General features: G+C 45.7%; 1 protein-coding gene across 5 annotated transcripts in view; it reads left to right on the top strand.

Annotated features, from left to right (window-relative positions):
* AK9 (adenylate kinase 9) overlaps positions 1-26350 on the top strand; it is a 406441-nt gene that overhangs the window by 204345 nt on the left and 175746 nt on the right. For all 5 annotated transcript variants that reach the window (XM_063917113.1, XM_063917112.1, XM_063917116.1 and 2 more), the window contains exon 18: positions 3534-3690. In XM_063917113.1, coding sequence (XP_063773183.1) covers positions 3534-3690 — 157 coding nt within the window. The remainder of the gene's footprint in view (positions 1-3533; positions 3691-26350) is intronic.

Below are 26350 nucleotides of genomic sequence, written 5' to 3'. Positions count from 1 at the left end.
AGGGGTGAGGTGAGGTGCTGGGGACAGGAGGCAGGTGTGAGGTGAGGTGCTGGGGACAGGAGGCAGGGCTGAGGTGAGGTGCTGGGGACAGGAGGCAGGAGTGAGGTGAGGCGCTGGGGGCAGGTGGCAGGGGTGAGGTGCTGGGGACAGGAGCCAAGAGTGAGGTGCTGGGGAGAGGAGGAAGAGGTAAGATACTGGGGACAGGAGGCATGGGTGGGGTACTGGGGACAGGAAGCAAAGGTGAGGTGCTGAGGTCAGGAAGAAGAGGTGAGGTGCTGGGGACAGAAGGCAGGGGTAAAGTGAGGTGCCGAGGACAGACAGGAGGCATGGGTAAGGTGAGGTGCTAGGGACTAAAGCAGTGATTTTCAGCCTTTTTTTACTCGCGGCACACCGAACAATATTTAAAATTGCCAAGGCACACCATCAGTTCCCCACAGAAAAAAACAAAATACACACATTGGCCCTCATAGTAAAAAAAAATCCACACATACATTGGCCTACACAGAAAAAACAATCACATTGCTCCCCACATGAATTATTCACACTGTTCCCCCCATAAATTTTTATTCTCCCCACAGAAATCCTATTGTTCTCCACAGAAGAACCCCCCCCCAGATATTAGCCCCTATTGGTCAGCTGTTCCCCTCCCTGTCCCTCAGTGGCGGGGGTTGTTCATAGTGGATTGCTGCGAATACTGAGCAGCGGTCGGGCAGGTGTGGATGTGGGTTGGCAAGGAAGCTGTGTATGCAGGCAGGAACTGGAAGATGTGTATGCAGGCGGGTGGTGAGACGCGGCGGCCGTGACCTATGATATCACACCGCCGCGTCTTCAAGGCATACGTCACAGCCGGAGCACGACTGATCCTCTAAGAAGAGCCCGGGCCAACAGTTCACTCTGAAGGTGCAGGAAGCTGCTCTGGCTCCGCGGCACACCTTGCAACTGGTTGCGGCACACTAGTGTGCCATGGCACACCGGTTGAAAAAGCCTGGACTAAAGGAAGGTGAGATGCTGGAGATGGGAGGCAAAGGTGAGGTGCTGGAAGCAGGGGGCAAAGTTGGGGTGCTAGGGACAGGAGGAAGAAGTGGAAGCCAGGTATTAAAACTTGAGGGGTACCTGGGACAAGGGGGATAAAAGGGAGCCATGGACAGGAGGAACAGGCATGAAGCTGGGGATTAGAAGCAGAGAGCTGGGTACTGCTGGGGCCAGGCATGCCGTGGTGCTGGCAGATCCTCAATAACTGCAGGTGCCTGGATGACGATGGCTGCGCTGCCCTCCAAAAGCAGGCAGGGGAGGAGAGATGGAGGCATAGAGACTAGAGAGGGGGTGGGGCCGCACATCTGGACTTCCCTGTACATTTGGCAATAGCACATGGCCAATGCTGTAATGCTGCAGCCGTACATACCAGCGGCCGGCCCAAAGTGCTGCAAAGTAAGAATGCCTTCAAAAATAGAAGTATTAATAGTTTATTTTTGTTATCAATTAACCAAATGCAAAGTGAATGAACAGAAAATAGATCTAAATCAAAACAATATTTGGTGTTACCATCCTTTGCCTTCAAAACAGCATCAATTCTTCTAGGTACACTTGCACACAGTTTTTGAAGGAACTCAGCAGGGAGGTTGTTCCAAACATCTAGGAGAACTAACCACAGATCTTCTGTGGATGTAGACTTGCTCAAATCATTCTGTCTTTTAATGTAATCCCAGACAGACTAATGATGTTGAGATCAGGGTTCTTTTGTTAATTGATAAAAATAAACTATTAACACTTCTATTTTTGAAAGCATCTTACTTTGCAGCATTTTTTCCATACCTGCATTAAACTTAAATTTGCACAATACTGTATGTACAACTTTAAATCCTTCGCTCATCATCCACATGTATAGTTAGTAAAACTGCAGATGATGGGGTGGTGTCACCTCTATCATATCATGTGTCCCCCACACTTGATCACCAGATATGTTACCTTGCGCTACGGAAAACATACATTTTTCATATATAGGAGTTGGGCACTAAGGCTCATTCACCCCCCATAATAATACTGGCAACTGTGTGGGCAGCCATATTTGAATGATGTTGGCCCACTAGTAGCTATTGCTGAGCTATGGAAAGCAGAATTTTCCATATATGGATGCCCAGAATAATGCTAATAATTACAACTTTAAATGTGTGTGGTATCTCAAATATGAAATAAGTGAGTCCCCTCTTCAAATTATGTGGCCCCTTAGCAGCTATTGCCTGTTGATCACCAGACTATCCCAACGATACGGGAAAACAATAATTTTCTATAGATGGTGGAGTGGCATATTTTGCCCTATCTCCCCCATATTAGCCCGCAGACACATAAAGGCACCTTATTTTGAAGGAGGAAAGTCTTCTCTTTTAAATGATGTGCCCCCTTAGTAGCTATTGTGTGAAAACCGTAAACAAAAACTACAAAAAAAAATATTCTAAAGATGGGGGGATTTTAAACGGGTTCCGATCTGAAGATCGACACTGTCTAGGTCGACAATGTTTAGGTCGACCACTATAGGTCGACAGTCACTAGGTCGTCAGGGTTGGAAGGTCGACGGGGTTTCAAGGTCGACATGTGCTAGGTTGACAGGTCAAAAGGTCGACATGAGGTGTGTGTTTTTTTTTTACTTTTTCATACTTAACGATCCACGTGGACTACGATTTAGCAGAGCGAGGCACCTTGCCCGAAGCTGCGAGGGGACACGGTGCACTAATTGGGGTTCCCGGTCACTCTACGAAGAAAACGACACCAAAACCCCCCCAAAACAACTCATGTTGACCTTTTGACCTGTCGACCTAATACATGTCGACCTAGAAACCCTGTCGACCTTCCAACCCTGTCGACCTAGTGACTGTCGACCTATAGTGGTCGACCTAGACACTGTCGATCTAATGATCCACACCCTCTTAATCTCATATGTCACCGATCTTGAGTCAAATAAAAAGAGGTTGTCCCTCATTCAATTTGGTAGGTTGCCTGGTTTTAGAAATGGTAGGCCTTGTTGGGCTACCCTATTCTTCCTACACACAGGAAGCATTACATGAAGACAACAAACATTTTTTTGTCAAAACATACACATAGAATCCTGCTTTTTTTCTATTTTGGAAAGGTTGATAATTGGCGAAACAAGAACTGTATAAAATGGAAATTTAAATTAAAGCATAAGTCCATATAAGGGTATAACTTTTGGTGTCAGTATTTTAAATAGAGGCTCTCCATTTTTCATGGAAAAGATTTGTTAGGAACACGTGTGGACAAGTGTATTACAGAGCTGCACTACAAATCTCAGCATTCAGTCTCTGAATGAAAGGATACTGCTAAGTAACAGTTTTTATACATTCATGGAACTTTGAGACGTAACCATATCTTCAGTCACCTACTGTTGATATGTTATACATAGAATTCTATTATATTTACATTATGCTAATTAAAAGGCATATAATATGTGACCATATAAGAATGTAGTGACTGTGGGTGAAGCTGTGGTCCTTTAACATATGTTTATTTACTGTGCATAGTTCCATGAAGAAAGGAAAGAGCAGTTTCCTGGTTCCCAACCTGTTGGAGGATGGGTGGTAGATAATTTCCCTAATTCACCAAATTATTGGATTCCATTAATGGAAAAGGGACTTCTTCCAGACACTGTCATTTGTTTAAGAAACGCAGTAAGTAATGGTGAGTATAACTGGGATATCCTTTGAAAACATCTAGCAGATATATCCTACAGTATTACTCATTTTTACACCATGCACCGTAAATTAAAATGTACATGAAAATCATATTTTAGATACAGTACAGTTGTTCATCTTTAGCAATTGTAATGCTTTTTTGCACTTCATCCCCATGCTGGGCATCCTCCTGATTGATGTTCACAGGGGAACTTGATACAGTGATTTCCCAATAGTAGTGTCACCAGCCCAGACTCTCATCGGGGGTTGACATGCATTAGGTCGAGAGTCATTAGGTCGACCACTCTTGATCGACAGTGACTAGGCCGACACCTGAAATAGGTCGACACAGTCATTAGGTCGACATGGAAAATGGTCGACGTGAGTTTTTTTTTACTTTTTTGTGTCGTTTTCATTGTAAAGTGACGGGGAACCCCAATTAGTGCACCGTGTCCCCTTGCTTGGCTTGCTTCGTTCGCCATGCTTCGGGCAAGGTGCCTCGCTCCTCTACTGCTGCGCTCGGCACAGGTTACTATTCCCAATCGTAGTCCACGTGGACAGTAAAGTATGAAAGAAATGTTAAAAATTTGAAAAACGTATGTCGACTTTTTTTTTCACGTCGACCTAATGCATGTCGACCAATAGTAGTCGACCTAATGACTGCCAACCTAAGTGTGGTCGACCTAATGACCATATCTCCTCATAGGCTAGTGCTAGCAGCACTGTTGTCACTCCTTTGCTGAACTCAACATTGTCTAAAACACGACAATGTAATAAGTGGAACAGCACATTATTTTACTGAAAAGGAAATTCATGTTGAAAGCTTTCCAATGTGTAGTTACAGAGCCGGCCCTAGGCATAGGCAAACTGGGCAAATGCCCAGGGCATTTGCTATGCTTAGGGGCATCAGCAGCTTCTGCTGATTAAAATGATATGCAGCATGCCTATATTCTGTGTGTAACTGAGGCTGTATCTGCATATGAAATGCTACGTCGCAGTGTATTCCTGGAAATCACTGTAATGTATGCAGATACAGCCGCAGTCGCACACAGAATATAGGCATGCTGCATATCATTTTAATCAGCAGAAGCTACTTGTGCATCCAGCCACATAGTAATGCAAATAAGACGCATTTTCATAAACAAAAGGTGCCCCAACGTTAGCAGAGCTGCCAGCTGACTCATGCCAGGCATGCCCTGCAGAGCTAGCGTTGGTGCTAGGGGGCACCAGCCAAAATCTTGCCTAGGGCATCATATTGGTTGGGGCCGGCTCTGTGTAGTTAACATTAGTATTCACAACCTACACATACAGAGGGTGATTCAAGGGTGAACACAAATATATCTGAGTTGTGTAGATTTCCACAGCACTGAGTAGTACCTTGGGTTGCACATATCTGCCACTTGCAGCCTCTTCTTATTGGATAGGCAGATGCAGAGACGGACTAAGGGAGGGGTGGCCCTGGGGGTTACTATCCCAGGCCCCCCTTTCTAAAAGGGCCCCCCTGTGCCCGCACACAGATCGGACCTCCGATCTGCGGCGCTGCGCTTCCGGCGGCTCTCCATAGGTTGCCATGGCAACCTAACAGCTGCGGCATCGGCATTGTACAGAAGTGCAGGACAGCTGAGCGACGGCTCAGCTGTCCAATGGAGTGTAAAGTTGCAGCCTGCGGCTTAGTCATTGGCTGGGCGCGCAGGTTGCAGTGCATGTAAAAACTGTGGACTGTGTGGAGCCCCCAGCGGAGAGTGCGTGAATGAATAAACGAGCACTCACTCTCCTGTCACTTTCAGCCTGCCAGCAGCAGAGAAAAAAGTAGCTGGCTGTATTGTTTTTTTTTTCTTTTTCACTTTTTCTTTTGTTAAATTGGAATGTTTAGTTCTGTGGCTTGGTGTGTATGTGTAATGTGTGTTTGTGTGCATGTTTATACATATATATGTACATATATATATATATATATATATATATATATATATATATACAGTATGTAAATATGTGGTGTGTGTGTATATACATATATATATATATAAATACCATATGTCCGGCACTCTCTGTTCAACTTCAGTCAGCTTGTTCTGGTGCGCGACCTCTCGCAGAGCATACGACTGGATAGGTCGACGTTTCAGGGACGAATCCCTTTTATCAAGACACCTTGATAAAAGGGATTCGTCCCTGAAACGTCGACCTATCCAGCGGTGTGTCGTCTTTTTCTTTCTGAGTGCCTCCATTGGTTTTTTGTTTTTATATATATATATATATATATATATATATATATATGTGTGTGTGTGTGCGTGTGTTTAAACATATACTGTATATGCATGATTATGTATGTGTATAATATATATATATATATGTATATATATATATATATATATATATATATATATATATACTGGATGCGGGCAGCACAACCATTAACTACAAGTAAAGTCCCAGTGCCCTCTGGAGGTACTCACACTGATGAGCCCATATACAACACCCATGGACGGTAGCACTTGGGTAACAAAACACACAAACTGCAGAATACTGCAACGTTTCGATGTCGTCAGGCACATGTGCCTGACGACGATGTAATTAATACATCGAAACGTTGCAGTGTTTTGCAGTTTGTGGATTTATTACCGAAGTGCCGCCGTCCATGGGTGTTATAAATTATATATGTATATAAATAAATTCACCTGCTTCCTTGTTAGGGGCCATGTTGTTTGAAGTGCCCCAGGCCCCCCATAGCCTTAATCCGGCTCTGGGCAGATTAAGGAGTTCACACTGACACAAGTTAAGCCATCCCTTTGAGATGTATCTTATTTTGGCTTACACATATATAGTGCATCCGGAAAGTATTCACAGCGCTTCACTTTTTCCACATTTTGTTATGTTACAGCCTTATTTCAAAATGGAATAAATTATTTCTCTAACGTCCTAGTGGATGCTGGGGACTCCGTAAGGACCATGGGGAATAGACGGGCTCCGCAGGAGACAGGGCACTTTAAGAAAGAATTTGGATACTGGTGTGCTCTGGCTCCTCCCTCTATGTCCCTCCTCCAGACCTCAGTTTGAGTCTGTGCCCGGACGAGCTGGGTGCTACTTAGTGAGCTCTCCTGAGCTTGCTAGAAAGAAAGTATTTTGTTAGGTTTTTTTATTTTCAGAGAGATCTGCTGGCAACAGACTCTCTGCTACGTGGGACTGAGGGGAGAGAAGCAGCCCTACTCACCGAAGATAGGTCCTGCTTCTTAGGCTACTGGACACCATTAGCTCCAGAGGGATCGTACACAGGATCGCACCCTTGGTCGTCCGATCCCGGAGCCGCGCCGCCGTCCCCCTCGCAGAGCCAGAAGTCAGAAGCCGGTGTCTGAAGCAAGAAGACGTCAAAATCGGCGGCGGAAGACTCCAGTCTTCATATGAGGTAGCGCACAGCACTGCAGCTGTGCGCCATTGCTCCCACACTAACCCACACACTCCGGTCACTGTAGGGTGCAGGGCGCAGGGGGGGGGCGCCCTGGGCAGCAATTAAGAACCTCTTGGCAAAAAAGCAGCATATATACAATTGGGCACTGTATATATGCATGAGCCCCCGCCATTATTTTTACACATAAACGCGGGACAGAAGCCCGCCGCTGAGGGGGCGGGGATTCTTCCTCAGCACTCACCAGCGCCATTTTCTCTCCACAGCTCCGCTGAGAGGAAGCTCCCCAGGCTCTCCCCTGCAGAATCACGGTAGAAGAGGGTAAAAAGAGAGGGGGGGCACATAAATTTGGCGCAAAAACAGTATATACAGCAGCTACTGGGTTAACACTAAGTTACTGTGTCATTCCTGGGTCATATAGCGCTGGGGTGTGCGCTGGCATACTATCTCTCTGTCTCTCCAAAATACCTTGTGGGGGAACTGTCTTCAAATAGAGCATCCCCTGTGTGTGTGTGGTGTGTCGGTACGCTTGTGTCGGCATGTTTGACGAGGAAGGCTATGTGGAAGCAGAGCGGGAACAAATGAATGTGGGGTCGCCGCCGACGGCGCCGACACCCGATTGGATGGATATGTGGAAGGTTTTAAACGATAATGTTAATTCCTTGCATAAAAGGTTGGATAAAGCTGAAGCCTTGGGACAGTCAGGGTCTCAACCCATACCTGATCCTATGTCGCAGAGGCCGTCAGGGTCTCAGAAGCGCCCACTATCCCAAATTGTTGACACAGATATCGACACGGATTCTGACTCCAGTGTCGATGGCGATGATGCAAAGTTACAGCCTAAAATGGCTAAAGCCATCCGTTACATGATTATAGCAATGAAAGATGTGTTGCACATCACAGAGGAAACCCCAGTCCCTGACAAGAGGGTTTATATGTATGGGGAAAAAAGGCAAGAGGTGACCTTCCCCCTTCACATGAGTTAAATGAGTTATGTGAAAAGGCTTGGGAATCTCCAGATAGGAAACTGCAGATTTCCAAACGGATGCTTATGGCGTATCCCTTCCCGCCAACGGACAGGCTACGCTGGGAAGCCTCCCCTAGGGTGGACAAAGCTCTAACACGCTTATCCAAGAAGGTAGCCCTGCCGTCACAGGATACGGCTACCCTCAAAGATGCTGCAGATAGAAAGCAGGAGGGTATCCTGAAGTCCATTTATACACATTCAGGTACCTTACTAAGACCGGCGATTGCGTCGGCCTGGATGTGTAGTGCGGTAGCAGCATGGACAGATACCTTATCTGAGGAACTTGATACCTTGGATAAGGATACTATATTACTCACCCTGGGGCATATAAAAGACGCTGTCCTATATATGAGAGATGCTCAAAGAGACGTTAGCCTACTGGGCTCTAGAATAAATGCAATGTCGATTTCTGCCAGAAGGGTCCTGTGGACTCGGCAATGGACAGGCGATGCCGACTCAAAAAGGCACATGGAGGTTTTACCTTACAAGGGTGAGGAATTGTTTGGGGACGGTCTCTCGGACCTGGTCTCCACAGCTACGGCTGGAAAGTCAAATTTTTTGCCATATGTTTCCTCACAGCCTAAGAAAGCACCGTATTACCAAATGCAGTCCTTTCGATCACAAAAAGGCAAGAAAGTCCGAGGTGCATCCTTTCTTGCCAGAGGCAGGGGTAGAGGAAAGAAGCTGCACAATACAGCTAGTTCCCAGGAACAGAAGTCCTCCCCGGCTTCCACTAAATCCACCGCATGACGCTGGGGCTCCACAGGCGGAGCTAGGCCCGGTGGGGGCGCGTCTCCGAAATTTCAGCCACAGGTGGGTTCACTCCCAGGTGGATCCCTGGGCTATAGAGATTGTGTCTCAGGGATACAAGCTGGAATTCGAAGAGATGCCCCCTCACCGTTACCTCAAATCGGCCCTGCCAGCTTCCCCCTTAGAGAGGGAAATAGTGTTAGCTGCAATTCACAAATTGTATCTTCAGCAGGTGGTGGTAAAGGTTCCCCTCCTTCAACAGGGAGGGGGTTACTATTCGACCATGTTTGTGGTACCGAAACCGGACGGTTCGGTCAGACCCATATTGAATTTAAAATCCCTGAACATATCCCTGAAAAAGTTCAAGTTCAAGATGGTATCGCTTAGAGCGGTCATCGCGAGCCTGGAAGGGGGGGATTTTATGGTGTCTCTGGACATAAAGGATGCATACCTTCATGTCCCCATTTATCCACCTCATCATGCGTACCTCAGATTTGTGGTACAGGATTGTCATTACCAATTCCAGACGTTGCCGTTTGGTCTCTCCACGGCACCGAGAATATTTACCAAGGTAATGGCGGAAATTATGGTGCTCCTGCGAAAGCAAGGGGTCACAATTATCCCATACTTGGACGATCTCCTCATAAAGGCGAGGTCCAGAGAGCAGTTGCTGATCAGCGTAGCACGCTCTCGGGAAGTGTTACATCAGCACGGCTGGATTCTGAATATTCCAAAGTCGCAGCTGATTCCTACGATGCGTCTGCCCTTCCTGGGCATGATTCTGGACACAGACCAGAAGAGGGTTTTTCTCCCGACGGAGAAGGCTCAGGAACTCATGACGCTGGTCAGAGACCTCTTAAAACCAAGACAGGTGTCGGTGCATCACTGCACTCGAGTGCTGGGAAAGATGGTGGCATCGTACGAGGCCATTTCCTTTGGCAGGTTCCATGCGAGGACCTTTCAATGGGATCTGTTGGACAAGTGGTCCGGATCACATCTACAGATGCATCAGCTGATCACCCTATCCCCCAGGGCCAGGGTGTCTCTGCTGTGGTGGCTGCAGAGTGCTCACCTTCTCGAAGGCCGCAGATTCGGCATTCAGGACTGGGTCCTGGTGACCACGGATGCAAGCCTCCGAGGGTGGGGGGCAGTCACACAGGGAAGAAATTTCCAGGGGGTGTGGTCAAGTCAGGAGACTTGCTTTCACATCAATATCCTGGAACTAAGGGCCATATACAACGCCCTAAGTCAAGCGGAGAACCTGCTTCGCGACCAATCGGTGCTGATCCAGTCAGACAACATCACCGCAGTGGCTCATGTAAACCGCCAAGACGGCACAAGGAGCAGGGTGGCGATGGCGGAAGCCACCAGAATTCTTCGCTGGGCGGAGAATCACGTAAGAGCACTGTCAGCAGTGTTCATTCCGGGAGTGGACAACTGGGAAGCAGACTTCCTCAGCAGGCACGACCTCCACCCTGGAGAGTGGGGACTTCATCAAGAAGTCTTCACGCAGATTGCAAGTCGGTGGGAACTGCCACAAGTAGACATGATGGCATCCCGCCTCAACAAAAAGCTACAGAGGTATTGCGCCAGGTCAAGAGACCCTCAGGCGATAGCTATAGACGCCCTGGTGACACCGTGGGTGTTCCAGTCGGTCTATGTATTTCCTCCTCTTCCTCTCATACCCAAGGTGCTGAGAATCATAAGAAGAAGAGGAGTGAGAACAATACTCATTGCTCCGGATTGGCCAAGAAGGACTTGGTATCCAGAACTGCAAGAAATGCTCACAGAGGACCCATGGCCTCTGCCTCTAAGACAGGACTTGTTGCACCAGGGGCCCTGTCTGTTCCAAGACTTACCGCGGCTGCGTTTGACGGCATGGCGGTTGAACGCCGGATCCTAGCAGAAAAAGGCATTCCGGATGAGGTTATCCCTACGCTGATAAAGGCTAGGAAGGACGTGACGGCTAAAAATTATCACCGTATATGGCGAAAATATGTTGCTTGGTGTGAGGCCAGGAATGCCCCTACGGAGGAATTCCAGCTGGGCCGTTCCCTTCACTTCCTACAGTCGGGAGTGACTGTGGGCCTAAAATTGGGTTCCATTAAGGTCCAGATTTCGGCCCTATCCATTTTCTTTCAAAAAGAACTGGCTTCTCTTCCTGAAGTTCAGACGTTTGTAAAGGGAGTGCTGCATATTCAGCCCCCTTTTGTGCCTCCGGTGGCACCTTGGGATCTTAACGTGGTGTTGAGTTTCCTGAAGTCACACTGGTTTGAGCCACTTAAAACCGTAGATTTAAAATTTCTCACGTGGAAGGTGGTCATGCTATTAGCCTTGGCTTCGGCTAGGCGTGTGTCAGAATTAGCGGCTTTGTCACATAAAAGCCCCTATCTGGTTTTCCATATGGACAGGGCAGAATTGAGGACCCGTCCACAATTTCTGCCAAAAGTGGTGTCATCTTTTCATATGAACCAACCTATTGTGGTGCCTGTGGCTACTCGTGACTTGGAGGATTCCGAGTTACTAGATGTGGGCAGGGCTTTGAAGGTTTATGTAGCCAGAACGGCTAGAGTCAGGAAAACTGAGTCTCTATTTATCCTGTATGCACCCAACAAGCTGGGTGCTCCTGCTTCAAAGCAAACTATTGCTCGCTGGATCTGTAACACGATTCAGCAGGCTCATTCTGCGGCTGGATTGCCGCTACCAAAATCAGTAAAAGCCCACTCCACAAGGAAGGTGGGATCTTCTTGGGCGGCTGCCCGAGGGGTCTCGGCATTACAACTTTGCCGAGCGGCTACTTGGTCAGGTTCAAACACTTTTGCAAAGTTCTACAAGTTTGATACCCTGGCTGAGGAGGACCTTGTGTTTGCTCATTCGGTGCTGCAGAGTCATCCGCACTCTTCCGCCCGTTTGGGAGCTTTGGTATAATCCCCAGTGGATGCTGGGCGCCCGTCCCAAGTGCGGACTTCTTCTGCGATACTTGTATATAGTTATTGCTTAAATAAGGGTTATATTGTTTGCATCAGGATTGAGCTGATGCTCCGTTGTTGTTCATACTGTTAACTGGGTAAGTTTATCACAAGTTATACAGTGTGATTGGTGTGGCTGGTATGAGTCTTGCCCTGGATTCCAAAATCCTTTCCTTGTACTGTCAGCTCTTCCGGGCACAGTTTCTTTAACTGAGGTCTGGAGGAGGGACATAGAGGGAGGAGCCAGAGCACACCAGAATCCAAATTCTTTCTTAAAGTGCCCTGTCTCCTGCGGAGCCCGTCTATTCCCCATGGTCCTTACGGAGTCCCCAGCATCCACTATGGACTACGAGAAATAGATTTACCGGTAAGTAAAATCCTATTTTTTCCCCCTCAAAATTCTACATACAATACCCAATAATGGCAATGTGAAAAAAGGTTTTTTTTGAGATTATTTTCTAATTGTATAAAAAAAAAAAAAACTAAGAAATCATTATGGGGTATTGTATGTAGAATTCTGAGGGAAAAAAATTATTTATTCCATTAGGGAATAAGGCTGAAACATAACATAATGTGGAAAAAGTGAAGCTCTGTTAATACTTCATAGATGCACTGTATTTAAATCATGTTCTTTAACAACCACATACAAAACAGGTACAGTTTCCAAGTTGATGTTGAAGACTGTTGTGTATATATTTGCTGTGTATGAATATGTATACTAGGCTTAAGGTTGCACATGAAAAAAAAAAGTGGTCGGGACAGCGCTAGAGATGAGCGGGTTCGGTTTCTCTGAATCCGAACCCGCCAGAACTTCATGTTTTTTTTCACGGGTCCGAGCGACTCGGATCTTCCCGCCTTGCTCGGTTAACCCGAGCGCGCCCGAACGTCATCATGACGCTGTCGGATTCTCGCGAGGCTCGGATTCTATCGCGAGACTCGGATTCTATATAAGGAGCCGCGCGTCGCCGCCATTTTCACACGTGCATTGAGATTGATAGGGAGAGGACGTGGCTGGCGTCCTCTCCGTTTAGAATAGATTAGAGAGACACTTGATTTACTAATTTTGGGGAGCATTAGGAGTACTCAGTACAGTGCAGAGTTTTGCTGATAGTGACCACCAGTTTTATTTATAATCCGTTCTCTGCCTGAAAAAAGCGATACACAGCACACAGTGACTCAGTCACATACCATATCTGTGTGCACTGCTCAGGCTCAGGCCAGTGTGCTGCATCATCTATTATCATAATATCTATATATAATATTATATATATCTGTCTGACTGCTCAGCTCACACAGCTTATAATTGTGGGGGAGACTGGGGAGCACTACTGCAGTGCCAGTTATAGGTTATAGCAGGAGCCAGGAGTACATAATATATTATATAGTGAGTGACCACCAGACACACAGTGCAGTTTATTTAATATATCCGTTCTCTGCCTGAAAAAAGCGATACACACAGTGACTCAGTCAGTCACATACCATATCTGTGTGCACTGCTCAGGCTCAGGCCAGTGTGCTGCATCATCTATATATATTATATATCTGTCTGACTGCTCAGCTCACACAGCTTATAATTGTGGGGGAGACTGGGGAGCACTACTGCAGTGCCAGTTATAGGTTATAGCAGGAGCCAGGAGTACATAATATTATATTAAAATTAAACAGTGCACACTTTTGCTGCAGGAGTGCCACTGCCAGTGTGACTAGTGACCAGTGACCTGACCACCAGCATATATAATATTAGTAGTATACTATCTCTTTATCAACCAGTCTATATTAGCAGCAGACACAGTACAGTGCGGTAGTTCACGGCTGTGGCTACCTCTGTGTCGGCACTCGGCAGCCCGTCCATAATTGTATATACCACCTAACCGTGGTTTTTTTTTCTTTCTTTATACATACATACTAGTTACGAGTATACTATCTCTTTATCAACCAGTCTATATTAGCAGCAGACACAGTACAGTGCGGTAGTTCACGGCTGTGGCTACCTCTGTGTCGGCACTCGGCAGCCCGTCCATAATTGTATATACCACCTAACCGTGGTTTTTTTTTCTTTCTTTATACATACATACTAGTTACGAGTATACTATCTCTTTATCAACCAGTCTATATATTAGCAGCAGACACAGTACAGTGCGGTAGTTCACGGCTGTGGCTACCTCTGTGTCGGCACTCGGCAGCCCGTCCATAATTGTATATACCACCTAACCGTGGTTTTTTTTTCTTTCTTTATACATACATACTAGTTACGAGTATACTATCTCTTTATCAACCAGTCTATATTAGCAGCAGACACAGTACAGTGCGGTAGTTCACGGCTGTGGCTACCTCTGTGTCGGCACTCGGCAGCCCGTCCATAATTGTATATACCACCTAACCGTGGTTTTTTTTTCTTTCTTTATACATACATACTAGTTACGAGTATACTATCTCTTTATCAACCAGTCTATATATTAGCAGCAGACACAGTACAGTGCGGTAGTTCACGGCTGTGGCTACCTCTGTGTCGGCACTCGGCAGCCCGTCCATAATTGTATATACCACCTAACCGTGGTTTTTTTTTCTTTCTTTATACATACATACTAGTTACGAGTATACTATCTCTTTATCAACCAGTCTATATTAGCAGCAGACACAGTACAGTGCGGTAGTTCACGGCTGTGGCTACCTCTGTGTCGGCACTCGGCAGCCCGTCCATAATTGTATATACCACCTAACCGTGGTTTTTTTTTCTTTCTTTATACATACATACTAGTTACGAGTATACTATCTCTTTATCAACCAGTCTATATATTAGCAGCAGACACAGTACAGTGCGGTAGTTCACGGCTGTGGCTACCTCTGTGTCGGCACTCGGCAGCCCGTCCATAATTGTATATACCACCTAACCGTGGTTTTTTTTTCTTTCTTTATACATACATACTAGTTACGAGTATACTATCTCTTTATCAACCAGTCTATATATTAGCAGCAGACACAGTACAGTGCGGTAGTTCACGGCTGTGGCTACCTCTGTGTCGGCACTCGGCAGCCCGTCCATAATTGTATATACCACCTAACCGTGGTTTTTTTTTCTTTCTTTATACATACATACTAGTTACGAGTATACTATCTCTTTATCAACCAGTCTATATATTAGCAGCAGACACAGTACAGTGCGGTAGTTCACGGCTGTGGCTACCTCTGTGTCGGCACTCGGCAGCCCGTCCATAATTGTATACTAGTATCCAATCCATCCATCTCCATTGTTTACCTGAGGTGCCTTTTAGTTGTGCCTATTAAAATATGGAGAACAAAAATGTTGAGGTTCCAAAATTAGGGAAAGATCAAGATCCACTTCCACCTCGTGCTGAAGCTGCTGCCACTAGTCATGGCCGAGACGATGAAATGCCAGCAACGTCGTCTGCCAAGGCCGATGCCCAATGTCATAGTACAGAGCATGTCAAATCCAAAACACCAAATATCAGTAAAAAAAGGACTCCAAAACCTAAAATAAAATTGTCGGAGGAGAAGCGTAAACTTGCCAATATGCCATTTACCACACGGAGTGGCAAGGAACGGCTGAGGCCCTGGCCTATGTTCATGGCTAGTGGTTCAGCTTCACATGAGGATGGAAGCACTCAGCCTCTCGCTAGAAAAATGAAAAGACTCAAGCTGGCAAAAGCAGCACAGCAAAGAACTGTGCATTCTTCGAAATCCCAAATCCACAAGGAGAGTCCAATTGTGTCGGTTGCGATGCCTGACCTTCCCAACACTGGACGTGAAGAGCATGCGCCTTCCACCATTTGCACGCCCCCTGCAAGTGCTGGAAGGAGCACCCGCAGTCCAGTTCCTGATAGTCAGATTGAAGATGTCAGTGTTGAAGTACACCAGGATGAGGAGGATATGGGTGTTGCTGGCGCTGGGGAGGAAATTGACCAGGAGGATTCTGATGGTGAGGTGGTTTGTTTAAGTCAGGCACCCGGGGAGACACCTGTTGTCCGTGGGAGGAATATGGGCGTTGACATGCCAGGTGAAAATACCAAAAAAATCAGCTCTTCGGTGTGGAGGTATTTCACCAGAAATGCGGACAACAGGTGTCAAGCCGTGTGTTCCCTTTGTCAAGCTGTAATAAGTAGGGGTAAGGACGTTAACCACCTCGGAACATCCTCCCTTATACGTCACCTGCAGCGCATTCATAATAAGTCAGTGACAAGTTCAAAAACTTTGGGTGACAGCGGAAGCAGTCCACTGACCAGTAAATCCCTTCCTCTTGTAACCAAGCTCACGCAAACCACCCCACCAACTCCCTCAGTGTCAATTTCCTCCTTCCCCAGGAATGCCAATAGTCCTGCAGGCCATGTCACTGGCAATTCTGACGAGTCCTCTCCTGCCTGGGATTCCTCCGATGCATCCTTGCGTGTAACGCCTACTGCTGCTGGCGCTGCTGTTGTTGCCGCTGGGAGTCGATGGTCATCCCAGAGGGGAAGTCGTAAGCCCACTTGTACTACTTCCAGTAAGCAATTGACTGTTCAACAGTCCTTTGCGAGGAAGATGAAATATCACAGCAGTCATCCTACTGCAAAGCGGATAACTGAGTCCTTGACAACTATGTTGGTGTTAGACGTGCGTCCGGTATCCGCCGTTAGTTCACAGGGAACTAGACAATTTATTGAGGCAGTGTGCCCCCGTTACCAAATACCATCTAGGTTCCACTTCTCTAGGCAGGCGATACCGAGAATGTACACGGACGTCAGAAAAAGACTCACCAGTGTCCTAAAAAATGCAGTTGTACCCAATGTCCACTTAACCACGGACATGTGGACAAGTGGAGCAGGGCAGGGTCAGGACTATATGACTGTGACAGCCCACTGGGTAGATGTATGGACTCCCGCCGCAAGAACAGCAGCGGCGGCACCAGTAGCAGCATCTCGCAAACGCCAACTCTTTCCTAGGCAGGCTACGCTTTGTATCACCGCTTTCCAGAATACGCACACAGCTGAAAACCTCTTACGGCAACTGAGGAAGATCATCGCGGAATGGCTTACCCCAATTGGACTCTCCTGTGGATTTGTGGCATCGGACAACGCCAGCAATATTGTGTGTGCATTAAATATGGGCAAATTCCAGCACGTCCCATGTTTTGCACATACCTTGAATTTGGTGGTGCAGAATTTTTTAAAAAACGACAGGGGCGTGCAAGAGATGCTGTCGGTGGCCAGAAAAATTGCGGGACACTTTCGGCGTACAGGCACCACGTACAGAAGACTGGAGCACCACCAAAAACTACTGAACCTGCCCTGCCATCATCTGAAGCAAGAAGTGGTAACGAGGTGGAATTCAACCCTCTATATGCTTCAGAGGTTGGAGGAGCAGCAAAAGGCCATTCAAGCCTATACAATTGAGCACGATATAGGAGGTGGAATGCACCTGTCTCAAGTGCAGTGGAGAATGATTTCAACGTTGTGCAAGGTTCTGATGCCCTTTGAACTTGCCACACGTGAAGTCAGTTCAGACACTGCCAGCCTGAGTCAGGTCATTCCCCTCATCAGGCTTTTGCAGAAGAAGCTGGAGGCATTGAAGAAGGAGCTAAAAGGGAGCGATTCCGCTAGGCATGTGGGACTTGTGGATGCAGCCCTTAATTCGCTTAACAAGGATTCACGGGTGGTCAATCTGTTGAAATCAGAGCACTACATTTTGGCCACCGTGCTCGATCCTAGATTTAAAGCCTACCTTGGATCTCTCTTTCCGGCAGACACAGGTCTGCTGGGGTTGAAAGACCTGCTGGTGACAAAATTGTCAAGTCAAGCGGAACGCGACCTGTCAACATCTCCTCCTTCACATTCTCCCGCAACTGGGGGTGCGAGGAAAAGGCTCAGAATTCCGAGCCCACCCGCTGGCGGTGATGCAGGGCAGTCTGGAGCGACTGCTGATGCTGACATCTGGTCCGGACTGAAGGACCTGACAACGATTACGGACATGTCGTCTACTGTCACTGCATATGATTCTCTCAACATTGATAGAATGGTGGAGAATTATATGAGTGACCGCATCCAAGTAGGCACGTCACACAGTCCGTACTTATACTGGCAGGAAAAAGAGGCAATTTGGAGGCCCTTGCACAAACTGGCTTTATTCTACCTAAGTTGCCCTCCCACAAGTGTGTACTCCGAAAGAGTGTTTAGTGCCGCCGCTCACCTTGTCAGCAATCGGCGTACGAGGTTACATCCAGAAAATGTGGAGAAGATGATGTTCATTAAAATGAATTATAATCAATTCCTCCGCGGAGACATTGACCAGCAGCAATTGCCTCCACAAAGTACACAGGGAGCTGAGATGGTGGATTCCAGTGGGGACGAATTGATAATCTGTGAGGAGGGGGATGTACACGGTGATATATCGGAGGGTGAAGATGAGGTGGACATCTTGCCTCTGTAGAGCCAGTTTGTGCAAGGAGAGATTAATTGCTTCTTTTTTTGGGGGGGTCCAAACCAACCCGTCATATCAGTCACAGTCGTGTGGCAGACCCTGTCACTGAAATGATGGGTTGGTTAAAGTGTGCATGTCCTGTTTTGTTTATACAACATAAGGGTGGGTGGGAGGGCCCAAGGACAATTCCATCTTGCACCTCTTTTTTCTTTTCTTTTTCTTTGCATCATGTGCTGATTGGGGAGGGTTTTTTGGAAGGGACATCCTGCGTGACACTGCAGTGCCACTCCTAGATGGGCCCGGTGTTTGTGTCGGCCACTAGGGTCGCTAATCTTACTCACACAGCTACCTCATTGCGCCTCTTTTTTTCTTTGCGTCATGTGCTGTTTGGGGAGGGTTTTTTGGAAGGGACATCCTGCGTGACACTGCAGTGCCACTCCTAGATGGGCCCGGTGTTTGTGTCGGCCACTAGGGTCGCTAATCTTACTCACACAGCTACCTCATTGCGCCTCTTTTTTTCTTTGCGTCATGTGCTGTTTGGGGAGGGTTTTTTGGAAGGGCCATCCTGCGTGACACTGCAGTGCCACTCTTAGATGGGCCCGGTGTTTGTGTCGGCCACTAGGGTCGCTAATCTTACTCACACAGCTACCTCATTGCGCCTCTTTTTTTCTTTGCGTCATGTGCTGTTTGGGGAGGGTTTTTTGGAAGGGACATCCTGCGTGACACTGCAGTGCCACTCCTAGATGGGCCCGGTGTTTGTGTCGGCCACTAGGGTCGCTTATCTTACTCACACAGCGACCTCGGTGCAAATTTTAGGACTAAAAATAATATTGTGAGGTGTGAGGTATTCAGAATAGACTGAAAATGAGTGTAAATTATGGTTTTTGAGGTTAATAATACTTTGGGATCAAAATGACCCCCAAATTCTATGATTTAAGCTGTTTTTTAGTGTTTTTTGAAAAAAACACCCGAATCCAAAACACACCCGAATCCGACAAAAAAAATTCGGTGAGGTTTTGCCAAAACGCGTTCGAACCCAAAACACGGCCGCGGAACCGAACCCAAAACCAAAACACAAAACCCGAAAAATTTCAGGCGCTCATCTCTAGACAGCGCTTCCAAGTACTACTGGGGGATTGTATTTCAGCTGCTAGACCTTAGGGTTACCCAATTAACTCACAGAACAATATTAGTAGGTATCAACTGATAAGTTGATGGAGGTCAACGCTAAGTGGTATTAGTATAATATACTAGTGCTGTGCAACTCTTCTGCTGGGTGGTCTGGTGCAATAACTGATCACAGTTTATGCAGACAAAAGTGAATATATAAAGGTTAAAGTGGACAATTATGAGTATAATACAAATATAAAGGTTTTATTCGATACTGAAGTCACAATGCTTCATATGATTGGTGTGGGTACAAATCCCGATGAATCAATGATTGCACTCAAATAAAGTTTAAAAGGTTAAAGAGTTAATGAGTTAATATGGATATTCCGTCAATACAGTTCAAATGAAGAATTGATTAATCAAAAAGAATGCTGGATGTAGGGGTTCTATGTCCTGGTGGAGCGGCGTCCCGCATCCGCCAGCTGCATAAAACTTACCCTTCTTCTCTGCGGCTGGTGAGCGGTGATTGCAGCCGATAATATTCCTGTGTGGTCTCCTGTTTCCCCGTCCCTGTTTCTGCTGAGAGCCAGTGGCGGTGTGTGCAGACCTGCACACCCATTTTCACACAGCCCAGGACCGCCAGCAGCCACGAGACTTTCGGGTCCTACGTGCTTTTACGAGAACACGCTGTTCCTTATGGTCCCTCAGCGTGCTGACTGCTCAACTCTGCTTGCTGGAGAGGAGACTTGGGGTGCCGTCAAGAGGGTAGTAGATATCAGGCAAATGTATGTAGCTGCTTGATCCTCTAACGCGTATCGGCCCAATGGGCCTTCCTCAGAGAGTGTGATATAAGCCATCTTGGTTGTGGTCAGATATTTATAAGTGCCTTGAGCTGATTTCATTGGTTGATCGTTTGTTGATGGGCAGGGGCTTGGTGGAATCTTGCCCTGCCTTGCATACTAATGGTACTCCTAATAGTGACACCTGTTGATGGTTGTATCACAGAATCTATGGCTGTGGTGCTGCCAATTATAATCTTGCAAATGAGAAAGTTTAACCCTCTGTAGGCCATATGTCTAAAATTGCCTAGATCTAATTAGACGTTTTTGTAGTGAAGTATCCCACATATTTACCTTAATGTAAGGTTGTCTATCTATGTTAAGTTAAGTATCATGTTAGTTGTGGAGTTTATTTATTTTATGATTGAAGACTTTTGATTATGGGAATGTATAGTGAATGAATGTTGTGAAGGTATTGCATTGAATTTTTCAGGGGTTCTGATGCATTTATGGAAATGTTGGTTGCATGACGATGGCATATTTCAAGCTATGTTCATTGGTCTAACATATTAACCTAGAATGACGGTTTTCACTTCATTGTCAATATTTAGGCCTTGTGGTCTGAACGTTTTCAGTGTGTAAATCCATTTCAATTCTTCTCTGTTTATGGTTTTCTCAAAATCGCCTCCTCTCCAGTTGTTGGATATTTTCTGGATGCCCAGGAAGGTCATACCTCTCGGATTTTGGTTATGATGTAGTTTGAAGTGATGTGATAGGTTGTGGAATTCTATTCCTTTCTTTTATTTCTGATATGTTCTGCGATCCTGACTTTCAATTTCCTCGTAGTTCTCCCTACATATTGAAGTTTGCAGGGGCATTCCATAATGTAGATAATTCCTGTGGTTTCGCAGGTCATGTGTTTAATAGGGTATTTGGTATTGGCAGAGCAGGAAGTGAAATGGTTCACCTTCTTTGTACTGTTGCTGCATAGTTTACAATTATTACAAATGCCACAATGGTAGACTCCTCCTGTTATGTGGTTATTTGTTAATACACTTTGTATTTTCTCTTTTTCTTTTACATTACTTCTTACCAGCTGTTTTAGGTCTGGTGCCTTCCTGTAGATGAGTTTCGGTTTCTCTGGCAATATATCGGCTAAAATCTCATCTTGGAGTAATATGTGCCAATGTTTGTTGATGATCTTCTGCAGTTGTCTGGTGTCCTGGTTGTATTGTGCAATGAAGGCTGTTTTGAATATTTTATTGTTCTCTTCTGTATTCTCTTTGTTTTTGTTGTTAAGGAGTGACGATATTACTATCTTGCCTGTGTTGTTGAAGACCTCTTCCACCATATCAGTGTTGTAATTTTTGCTGATGAATTGTTCTTTCAATAGTTCCCCTTGTGCATGGTAGTGTTCTATATGTGAACAGTTCCTTCTGATTCTTTTAAATTGACTAGTGGGGATGCTGTGTAGCTAGTTCGGGTGATGTCCACTGCTGGAAAGAATGTAACTGTTGACATCCACTGGTGTTTGGTATTTTTTTATGTGTATTTCATTTTGATCAATAAATATTTTAATATCAAGGAAATTTACTTGTTTTTGACTATAATCTGTGGTGAATTTAAGGTTGTGATGGTTGTTGTTCAGGTATTCCAGAAATTTGATCAGTGTTGACTCATCTCCTTGCCAAATAAAGTTTATATAATCTATGTATCTTCGCCAGAGGACCAGATTTGTGTCGAACTCATGCATGGACCAGATGTTCTTGGTTTCCCAATGGCTCATAAAGAGATTTGTATAACTCGGCGCAAATCTAGTCCCCATAGCGGTCCCAGTGGTCTGACGATAGAATGTTCCTCCATACCAGAAATAATTATGTTTCAGTATGTAGTTGATCCCATTAAATATGAAGTGGTTCTGACTTGCTTGTGTTTCTTCATCTCGAGATAAGTGATAGTTAATGGATTCTAATCCTTGTTCATGGTTAATGACAGTATAAAGTGAAGTTATGTCACTGGTGCAGAGCCAATAGTCATCCTTCCATTAGATTTTCTCCAAAGTATTTAGTATGTCCGTTGTGTCCTGTATATATGACACCTGTGTTTTTACGTAGGGCTGGAGAAATGTGTTTATGTACATGGATAGGTTTGATGAGATGGAGTTTATCCCTGATATGATCGGGCTTCCAATGGTTCAGTTGTGCTTTTGTGAACCTTGGGAAGTTAATAGAAGACTGGTATATGGGGTGTGTTATGTTGAGAAACTGATGTTCTTTGTCTGTTAGGATCCCTTGGTCTCGTCCTTCCTGTAGTAGTTTTTTGATGGCATTCTGGTATTGTTCGGTAGGATCCCTCTTTAGTTTTTCATATGTATCCTTATCATTAAGTATTCTCATTGCTTCCTTATTGTAGTCTTTTGTGTTCAGTATTACAATGCTCCCCCTTTGTCTGCCAGTTTGATGACTATGTTCATGTTCTTTTTCAAGTCTTGTAATCCTTTTGCTTCAGCTTTGGTGATGTTTACTGGTCTTTTTTTCTTAATGTTGATTTTGTCTAAGTCGGTGGTGACTAATGCTTCAAATGTGTCTACTAGATGAACTTTTAGGTGTTGTGGATAGAACTTTGATTTAGGTTTCAAATCTGAATGTCTGTAGGTATCTTTAGGTGGTTCTTGTGAATGCATCTTGTTTGCATGATATTTGGTAAGTGTTAATTTCCTTATGAATTTGTGTAGATCCAGGTACGTCTCAAATTTGTTGATTCTTCTAGTTGATGCAAATTTCAGCCCTTTGTTTAATAATTCTGTCTGTTTAGTTGTAAGTGTGGTGCTGCTTAGGTTGATGATCCCGTCTTGTCGTGAATTGACTTGTTGTTTGGCTTTTTTATTGTTCTTTCCACCTCCTCTACAGCCTCTCTTGTTTGGTCTAGTTTTCGTTTGTTCGGTTGGCTTTTTTTTTTTTCTCGCAGGGCCGAATTCCTGCGTCTAACTCTAACAAATTTGTGCTCCATGGTTGTTGTGCTGTGCTGGTGTCAGTGGCTTCTGTCTCAGCAATGCTGATTCCTTTCTCTAGGGATTCTCTGGCTATTGTTTAGTAATGTAATTCTTCGTCTATGCTGTAAGTCGAGAAAGATGTATTCGCTGTTGTGTCTAAGTCAGTATCGTCCTCGGTGTGTTGCTTTACCTCCTCTGTTCGTTCTTTCCTTTTGTTCTGGTGTAGTTTGGTCATATATTGTTGGTATGTATTGTAGTCTTTTGTATATGGGTGTTCTTATCTGCGTATCTGGTGCTTTGTTCTTTGAGTTAGTATGTGTTCTGGTTTAAGGTTGCACATGTCTGAACATGTGTGTTACTCAGGGTACAGACATGGAAAACTAAGGGGTCTATTTAGTAAGCCTTGGATGGAGATAAAGTACCTACTAATTAGCGTCTAACTGCCATGTCACAATCTGTGTTTGAAAAATGACAGTTACAAGCTGATTGGCTGGTACTTTATCTCCGTCCACTTTATCTCCATCCAAGGCTTAGTGAATAGTAGTGATGAGCGGGTTCGGTTTCTCGGAATCCGAACCCCCCCGAACTTCACCCATTTTACACGGGTCCGAGGCATACTCGGATACTCCAGTATTGCTCGGTTAACCCGAGTGCGCCCGAACGTCATCATCCCGCTGTCGGATTCTCGCGAGATTCGGATTCTATATAAGGAGCCACGCGTCGCCGCCATTTTTCACTTGTGCATTGGAAATGATAGTGAGAGGACGTGGCTGGCGTCCTCTCACTTTGTTTCAGAACTTTCAGGGGGCTGCAAATATCTTTATTCTGGGGACCAGCAGTATTATAGGAGGAGTACAGTGCAGAGTTTTGCTGACCAGTGACCACCAGTATTATACGTTCTCTGCCTGAAAAACGCTCCATATCTGTGCTCAGTGTGCTGCATATATCTGTGCTCACACTGCTTTATTGTGGGGACTGGGGACCAGCAGTATTATATAGGAGGAGTACAGTGCAGAGTTTTGCTGACCAGTGACCACCAGTATTATACGTTCTCTCCCTGAAAAACGCTCCATATCTGTGCTGCATTGTAGTATATAGTAGAAGTACAGTGCATAATTTTGCTGACCACCAGTATATAATATATAGGAGTACGGTACAGAAGGCCACTGCTCTACCTACCTCTGTGTCGTCAAGTATACTATCCATCCATACCTGTGGTGCATTTCAGTTTTGCACAGTTTGCTGACCACCAGTATATAATATATAGCAGTACGGTACAGTAGGCCACTGCTCTACCTACCTCTGTGTCGTCAAGTATACTATCCATCCATACCTGTGGTGCATTTCAGTTTTGCTTAGTTTGCTGACCACCAGTATATAATATATAGCAGTACGGTACAGTAGGCCACTGCTCTACCTACCTCTGTGTCGTCAAGTATACTATCCATCCATACCTGTGATGAATTTCAGTTTTGCACAGTTTGCTGACCACCAGTATATAATATATAGCAGTACGGTACAGTAGGCCACTGCTCTACCTACCTCTGTGTCGTCAAGTATACTATCCATCCATACCTGTGGTGCATTTCAGTTGTGCGCAGTATATATAGTAGTAGGCCATTGCTATTGATACTGGCATATAATTCCACACATTAAAAAATGGAGAACAAAAATATGGAGGGTAAAATAGGGAAAGATCAAGATCCACTTCCACCTCGTGCTGAAGCTGCTGCCACTAGTCATGGCCGAGACGATGAAATGCCATCAACGTCGTCTGCCAAGGCCGATGCCCAATGTCATAGTAGAGAGCATGTAAAATCCAAAACACAAAAGTTCAGTAAAATGACCCAAAAATCAAAATTAAAAGCGTCTGAGGAGAAGCATAAACTTGCCAATATGCCATTTACGACGCGGAGTGGCAAGGAACGGCTGAGGCCCTGGCCTATGTTCATGGCTAGTGATTCAGCTTCACATGAGGATGGAAGCACTCATCCTCTCGCTAGAAAAATGAAAAGACTTAAGCTGGCAAAAGCACAGCAAAGAACTGTGCGTTCTTCTAAATCACAAATCCCCAAGGAGAGTCCAATTGTGTCGGCTGCGATGCCTGACCTTCCCAACACTGGACGGGAAGAGGTGGCGCCTTCCACCATTTGCACGCCCCCTGCAAGTGCTGGAAGGAGCACCCGCAGTCCAGTTCCTGATAGTCAAATTGAAGATGTCACTGTTGAAGTACACCAGGATGAGGATATGGGTGTTGCTGGTGCTGAGGAGGAAATTGACAAGGAGGATTCTGATGGTGAGGTGGTTTGTTTAAGTCAGGCACCCGGGGAGACACCTGTTGTCCGTGGGACGAATATGGCCTTTGACATGCCTGGTCAAATTACAAAAAAAAATCACCTCTTCGGTGTGGAATTATTTTAACACAAATGCGTACAACAGGTGTCAAGCCATGTGTTGCCTTTGTCAAGCTGTAATAAGTAGGGGTAAGGACGTTAACCACCTCGGAACATCCTCCCTTATACGTCACCTGCAGCGCATTCATCATAAGTCAGTGACAAGTTCAAAAACTTTGGATGACAGCGGAAGCAGTCCACTGACCACTAAATCCCTTCCTCTTGTAACCAAGCTCCTGCAAACCACACCACCAACTCCCTCAGTGTCAATTTCCTCCTTACACAGGAAAGCCAATAGTCCTGCAGGCCATGTCACTGTCAAGTCTGACGTGTCCTCTCCTGCCTGGGATTCCTCCGATGCATCCTTGAGTGTAACGCCTACAGCTGCTGGCGCTGCTGCTGTTGTTGCTGCTGGGAGTCGATCGTCATCCCAGAGGGGAAGTCGGAAGACCACTTGTACTACTTCCAGTAAGCAATTGACTGTCCAACAGTCCTTTGCGAGGAAGATGAAATATCACAGCAGTCATCCTGCTGCAAAGCGGATAACTCAGACCTTGGCAGCCTGGGCGGTGAGAAACGTGTTTCCGTTATCCACCGTTAATTCACAGGCAACTACAGACTTAATTGAGGTACTGTGTCCCTGGTACCAAATACCATCTAGGTTCCATTTCTCTAGGCAGGCGATACCGAAAATGTACACAGACCTCAGAAAAAGAGTCACCAGTGTCCTAAAAAATGCAGTTGTACCCAATGTCCACTTAACCACGGACATGTGGACAAGTGGAGCAGGGCAGACTCAGGACTATATGACTGTGACAGCCCACTGGGTAGATGTATTG

This window comes from Pseudophryne corroboree, chromosome 4 (assembly GCF_028390025.1).
Source record: "Pseudophryne corroboree isolate aPseCor3 chromosome 4, aPseCor3.hap2, whole genome shotgun sequence".
Classification (NCBI taxonomy): Eukaryota; Metazoa; Chordata; class Amphibia; order Anura; family Myobatrachidae; genus Pseudophryne; species Pseudophryne corroboree.
The sequence above is the reverse complement of the archived record's forward strand: the minus strand, read 5'-3'. Positions and strand labels throughout refer to the sequence as shown.